Raw genomic sequence first — 6799 nt, 5'->3', positions numbered from 1 at the left:
CAACTTTAGTGTCACGTTTTTTTCTGATTTATTTTACAAGACCCCACACAATATCTATATATTCATAATTCATATCATATCATATATATATAAATACTACGACATTTATACCCCACATGATGTCACAATTAGGTAATAGCTATAACAATATTAATGTCAGGTTATATTTCTCATTTACCAAAAAAAAAAAATCTGAAACACTACTGTGTTCAGTTCAATGAATTAAGATCATCACGGACAGTTTTGTTTATGACAAAATTCTAAGAAATTAAAACATGCATGGTTAAATAAAACCATTGGAGAAAAAAGGAACAGTAATAAAGACCACTGAATTATTTGTTGTATGCAGTTCAAAAAAGTCAGGAAAGATAGGCAGATTCATTCATTCATTCATCAGTAACTGGTCCAAAAGTAACCAAAAATATTGGCTTTGCTTCCTGTCCAAAATGACATTATCAGAAGAAAAAAAACAAAAAAAAAAAGATAAAAAAAAAATACATCACAGTGAATGAACAACATTAATTTGCAACTTGCTGTCCAAAACCATAAGCTCTCTTTCTCTTTCTCTTTCACTTTCAACTTCTCAGCAGATAAGTCCAACCAAAGAGTTTCTCATCATTATTATGAAACTCAAAAGTCTCTCTCTTTCTCTTTTTCCTCCAATTTTTTTACCTGTTTTACTTTGCTTCACTTTCTTTTTTTTTCTTCTTCTTTTATCCTTTTATGGATCTACACTGTACATCAAACACTGTAGAAATGTCATCTTCTCAGACTCACTTTCTCCTGCATTACATAGCCATATTGGTGCTTGAGCTAATAATATGGCTCTCTCTTTCTCTTTCTCTTTCTCTTTCTCTAAACTTTCAAGTGATTATTTTTGGTTATACATGAAAGCTAGCTAAGGTAGGTAAGATAAACTCCATTTTAGTAGAAACTAATAATAATAATAACAAGTACTAACTAGTTAGCTCCTACTCCAAGAAAGTCAATGAAGGACAAACTGATGATATTTTCCTTATCTTTGCTGTTTTGGCTTTGGTTTGGACCAAACATGGTTAAATTAATGCTCCTATTGGTTGCAACAGAATCAGCTGCAGAGTTTTCTGAGTTGGAATCTGATTGACCAGATTGGTCTAACCTTACCACAGTCTTGTTAGCTACTCCTCCTCTTTGTCCAATTCGGTAGAAACCAATTAACTTGTCAAAACTCCCGTCTTTTAAGCCTGCAAAAGACAATAACATCTCATTTAATAAAAATTTAAACGATGACCCTTTTCAACACTCGAGAAAATGAGAGGAAAAAAGTAACATACCAAGCTGAGACTCTTGCTGTGAAGATGGATTGAACTTGGTGAAAAAGTGGCCTTGATGATTATTATGAGCTGATGATCTATTTGAAGATGGGGTGAGAGAAAGCTCAGTACATGTGGAGATTGATTCATGATCATTAATGGTGTTTGAGATTGTTGACTCAGTAGTACTTGAGGCATTATTGGTGTTACTAGTTAAAGTCATGTCAATAACTTTGGGGACTAGAATTTGGGAGCAGGATGAGGATGTAGAAGAGGGTCTTCTTCTCTTGTAAACATTGGATTGTTCTCTATGTTTTCTGGCCATAATTACATGCCAGTGGTTCTTAACAGCATTATCTGTTCTGCCAGGGAAAAGCCTAGCAATCATGGCCCATTTGTTACCATATAATCTGTGAGCAGCCAAGAGTCTCTCCTCTTCTTCCTCACTAAAAGCCCGTCTATTGATTCGTGGATCCAGCTGATTAAACCACCTCAGTCTGCAACTTTTCCCTGGAAACAAACAAACAAAAACTAAGAATACAACCCAGTCCATATAAACAGAAAGAGTTGAATATTCTCATCAGATAACTAACAGAGTTTTTTGGAATGATAATTACCTGATCTGCCTTCAAGATTCTCAGCAATTAAGTTCCAGTTTTGAGGACCATATTGGGTGACAAGCTCCTTAAGCTTAGCATCCTCAGCTGGTCTCCAATGACCTCTAGCACAAAGCTTTGTGTGCCCATTCTTCCCAGCTGTACTCCTGACTCGGACTTCTTCTGTTTCTGGTATTTCATCAAACACATTCAGATCACTGATTTTGTGTTTGTTTTCTCCTCCTCCCCTGCTTTCCATTTGCTCAGGAAAAACCCAAGTTTTCTTACTTTTCTCAGATGAAGAGCTCAAAAACTGAAAACCCATTTCACAACTTCTTCTGGAGTCTCCATCCACGGTTTCTCCAGAGACCCCAAAAGTTGTTTTATAGTGAGAAAGGCGAGGAGATGGAGCTGGGTTTTGGGCTGAAAGAAAGCTCATATTTTGATACCCATTTAAACAGTTGAAATCACTCTTCAGGTGATGAAGATTCATTGTGATTGGAAACACAGAAAAAAAGTAAAAGAAAATCAAAAGCAGAAAACCAGAACTTGATCAAGTAGTTTTATCTAAAAAAACCAATGGCAAAGTAAGTAAGAACAATAATGCCACGACCAAAACCAAAGCTTCGGTTTTTAACTTTGATAGTTTTGAGAGGAACAAGAGAAACGGATCAATCAACCAAACAGTGAAAAGGGTATGTTTGGGAAAAGAGAAAGTTGGTGAGAAAATGAATTGGGGGAGGGAGTAAGGAATCAACAAAAAAATGAGCTCATTTTATGGTTTAAGTAGGAGAGAGAGAGAGAGAGAGAGAGAGAGAGAGAGAGAGAGAGAGGAAACTACGTTATAAAATTGAAAACTCGAACAGAACAGAACAGAAAACAGAATGGACTTTCCTTTTCTCTGTTGAAGAAATGGAAAAAGAGAAGAAACCACACGATTCTCTCACTCATATACACATATACATATACACACACAGAGACATATACACATATACACACACATATACCTCTGAGAAAATGAGGTCAGGGTCCTTATTTTGAGACTGATCTTATAAAAAAATATTAAATTTCCAAACTTTATTATAACAGTAATAATGGTTTTCGTAACTCTCCTTTTCTTTTCTTTTCTTAGCTTCTCTCTCGTAAAAGAAAATAATAGTTAAATACAAAAAACAAAAAAGTGTGTGCAGTTCATGCAATTCGAGAACCGCTCGTGTGGGTGGTGGTGGGAGAGTGAGTCCCTAAAAGAAAAACATATTCTTGATGTTGCTGCAATTGTTTTTTTTTTTAAAGGTTTTGTTTTTGTCTATGTTAATGCTATAGTATGTTATGTTTTTAGTCTCTCTTAAGTTTGTGAGTTTCTCTCTCTAAACCTTTCTCTCTCCTTCTTGGGTTTAGAGTTTGGTTTGGTTTGGTTTGGTTTGGGAGTTTTAAAACCAGAATCTGTTTGTCTCTTTTGAAACGTTTTCTTGCTTTTTTCAAAGGCAACGGAAAATGAAAGGACCTCAGTCACCACCTACACACCACCCCCTTTGTACTCAGCTCTCCTCTCACCATCTGTCCTTATTCTATAAATAAAAATCAATTTTTTTTTTCTTTTTTGTATTGCCATATGATTCTATACCTACATAATCACTATTTTAATTAAAAAAAATTATGTAGTACTAATCTCATTTCTTTTTGTTATTAACAATTTTGAGTATTGCCCATCACTTTTGGGTGAGGTGGTGAGGTCTTTAGTCGTCACGGCTAAGGTTGGGGGTTCGAAACCCTCGAGCCCAAAAATGTATATTATGTGCATATTATACATTGTCTCTCTTTGATGGGATGCACATTTTCCCCATGAGTACGGGTCCTGCGGAGATCTGCCCCTTATGGGATAGGAAATCTCCGTCTAAATGGAGAACGAGGTAGAGATTGAGATAATTTTTAATCCCTGAATATTAAATGAGGCGGGAGCGGGGATAACACTCCCCATCCTGATGGGGTCCCATTTAAATTTTTATGTATTATTGTAGTATAGTAGTAACTTTTCTAATATTTTAAATTTTATTTAGGATAATGTTTAATGTTTTAAATAATAAATTTTGTGCAATATTTTAATTTATATATAATTTACGATTTTTATTTTAAAATTTTAATTATTTTTTAAAAAATAAATGAGTTTCCCGGGGGTTCCACACCCTAATAAGGAATTCTCCACCCCGTCTCCGACGAGGAATAAGCGAGAATTGGGCAGAGACGAGGATTAAAAATATAAATGGGGATGGGGTGATATCCCATTCTGTGGAGGTGTTAGCTCCCCTCCTTGCGAGCTGTCCGACACTGTTTCTCCTTAAGATTATGCTAAAGTATATTTACTGGTGAACTATGTTCGATTTAGAGATTTCTAATATAGAAAATTGAGGCTCATCATAACATGTTAAGTACTACATTGTAATAATTATCATTATAACATGTAATGATTTCAAAAATAATTGAGTATTATTCCTGCATTTTGCAAAATGGAACAAACGAGTACTTTTGAACCAAATTTTAGTCAAATTTTTACAAAACCCAGGGTCTAAAATACTTGTAACTTATAAGTTTTAAGACTGTCTTTTATAAATAATTTCATCTATTAGTTTTGTGATTGTTGTTGCTATAATTTGTAATTGTTTAGTTCTCTAATTATGAGTTTCAAGACCGTATTTTTGTAAATAGTGTTGCCTATTAATTCTATAATGATTGTTATGTTTCGTGAGTGTTAATTTTGTAATTATTAATGTTAAGATTGTATTTTTGTAAATTATTTATAGGTGTGTATATATATATATATAAAATTTGCTCGTTCTTTCACCTAAAGGAGGGGGCGAACCTAATTATCTCCACCTTATTCAATTTTAAAAGAATAATATAATGGTCATTTCATTATTATTAAATTAATATATATTTATAATATTAAAATCATGATTATTTATTGTGTTTAAATATAAAATTGTCAAATTTCATAATGGTCCTTTCGTTCAAGAATGGTAAATTTGACTAAATAACTATAGTTAGAGTTAAAAAGAATAGTCACATCAAACAACTTTTTTATAAATATTATTTTTCGTCGTATATCACCGTTTTTGTCATGATTTTTAATTTTGTTAGTTTAACTTAAGGTGTTCATAAAACCGCTTATACTGTACAAATAGTCTATAATGCACCACACCGTACCATAATTTATGGTTTAGAATCCTTCGTGGTGCGGTTGCGATTTGTATTTTTGTCAAACCGCGTGGTGCGGTGAGGTTTTAAATTTTATAAATGCGGTTCAAACTACACCGCACCGCATCATTATATATATTAACTTATTTATATTATTTTTTTCAATTTTACTACATTTAAAATTAATGCATAAATATTTATATAGTATAATATAATATACACAATATCTAGAAAAAAAAATATAATGTTTCGTAAGATGCTAATGTTAGACTAAAATAAATGTAGGCATATGAACAATTCTATATACATGTAGGCGAAATTAATATATAGAATGAACATATACAAAAGAGGATCGAATATTGTATACCTCCAACCATTGCAATTGATAACCTCAATCTATAAAAGAAACAAAAGTTAGAACGAGTACACGAGCTTCCAAGCTCTCACTAACTCTTTTAGATGGAGTTACTGAAAGTCAGAATGAGAAGTGAGCTTGGAGACCGGTACTCTATATTTATAGAGTGAGACCTACCATCAGAGTCTCTGCCACAGATTGAGATATTTTCTCAATCAGTTGGGATATGAAAAATCGAGTAACAACAAAATCAGGTAACAAACAATGTTGACTATTAATTAGAATATTTTGTCAATAAATTAAATATTAACTTTAATATATTAAATCAATTAGTTGTAACAAATTGATTTTATATACCAAATCTAAATAAATATTCTAACAGCTAATACATATTCTACTTTAATATAAAGATATTCATCCTTAATTAAAATAATATTTACTTTTAAATTATATTTTTTCTTTGTTATTAGTTTGTTATATTTTTATTGTTTTGCTTAAATTTTATTAACTTGTTGTACATTTAATTATTTTGTTAAACACTCTATGTTATGAGATATATTATGAATATTTCTTAATTATAATATTTAAATGTTAAATTATTTGGCGATAGGTATAAACCGCCTACACCGCACCACACCGCACTGCATTTTTGCGGTGTGGTTTATACGGTTTGAAGTTTATGCGGTGCGGGTTGTAATTTAGAAAATTGTTCAAACCGCATATGCAATGCGGTCCAAAAAATTAGAGAAAAATCGCACCACCCGCACTACGACACACCCATTTTACTTTAATAAAATTTATACATAGAAAGGATTACCATTGCATATTTATTCTTATTCAAATTCATTTTTTAAACAACAAAATAATTAATTTTTACATTGGAAAAATCATAATAATATATTTTTTATTTTATTAATAAAAATTCAAATTTACATCCAAAAGAATTTAATTTTCAATTTTTAAAATGAAAATTCAAATAAGGTGCACAATGTTATTTATAATTATCATTATTTGTAAATTAGCCACAGTTCAAGACTAATATATAAAAACAATAATATGTTGTATAATTATAAATAAATATATTTTTTAATTTAAAAAATGAAATATATTTAGTTTGAGGTGTATATATAATTTATGAAGATATTTTTGAACCAATAAAAATGAGTGAAATTTGGTAAGGAATCCCAAACCAAAAAACGACAAAGTAATCTAACCTTATCTTTTGACGTACATTATTATGTATACAGAAAAATAAAATAGAATATAAAATATATTAATTGAACTATTTATGCTAATATCTTTGAAATATAATGGAGCATTTGTTGTATATGAATTTTGTTAGTATTAAAGAGACATATATATAT

At 31.3% G+C, this 6799-nt stretch overlaps 1 protein-coding gene across 1 annotated transcript; it reads right to left on the bottom strand.

The window, feature by feature from the left end:
- Positions 1 to 359: 359 nt before the first annotated feature.
- Positions 360 to 3025, bottom strand: LOC133812292 (transcription factor MYB54-like). The gene is made up of 3 exons (XM_062246271.1): positions 1910 to 3025; positions 1314 to 1802; positions 360 to 1223 (listed from the first exon to the last, which is right to left on the bottom strand). The coding sequence occupies exons 1-3, from the start codon at positions 2379 to 2381 to the stop codon at positions 961 to 963; spliced, it is 1224 nt and encodes a 407-aa protein (XP_062102255.1). The 5' UTR covers positions 2382 to 3025; the 3' UTR covers positions 360 to 960.
- Positions 3026 to 6799: the final 3774 nt, after the last annotated feature.

Source organism: Humulus lupulus, unplaced genomic scaffold, assembly GCF_963169125.1.
Source record: "Humulus lupulus unplaced genomic scaffold, drHumLupu1.1 SCAFFOLD_103, whole genome shotgun sequence".
NCBI lineage: Eukaryota > Viridiplantae > Streptophyta > Magnoliopsida > Rosales > Cannabaceae > Humulus > Humulus lupulus.
Note: the sequence above shows the minus strand (reverse complement) of the source record. Positions and strands in the feature narration are given on the sequence as shown.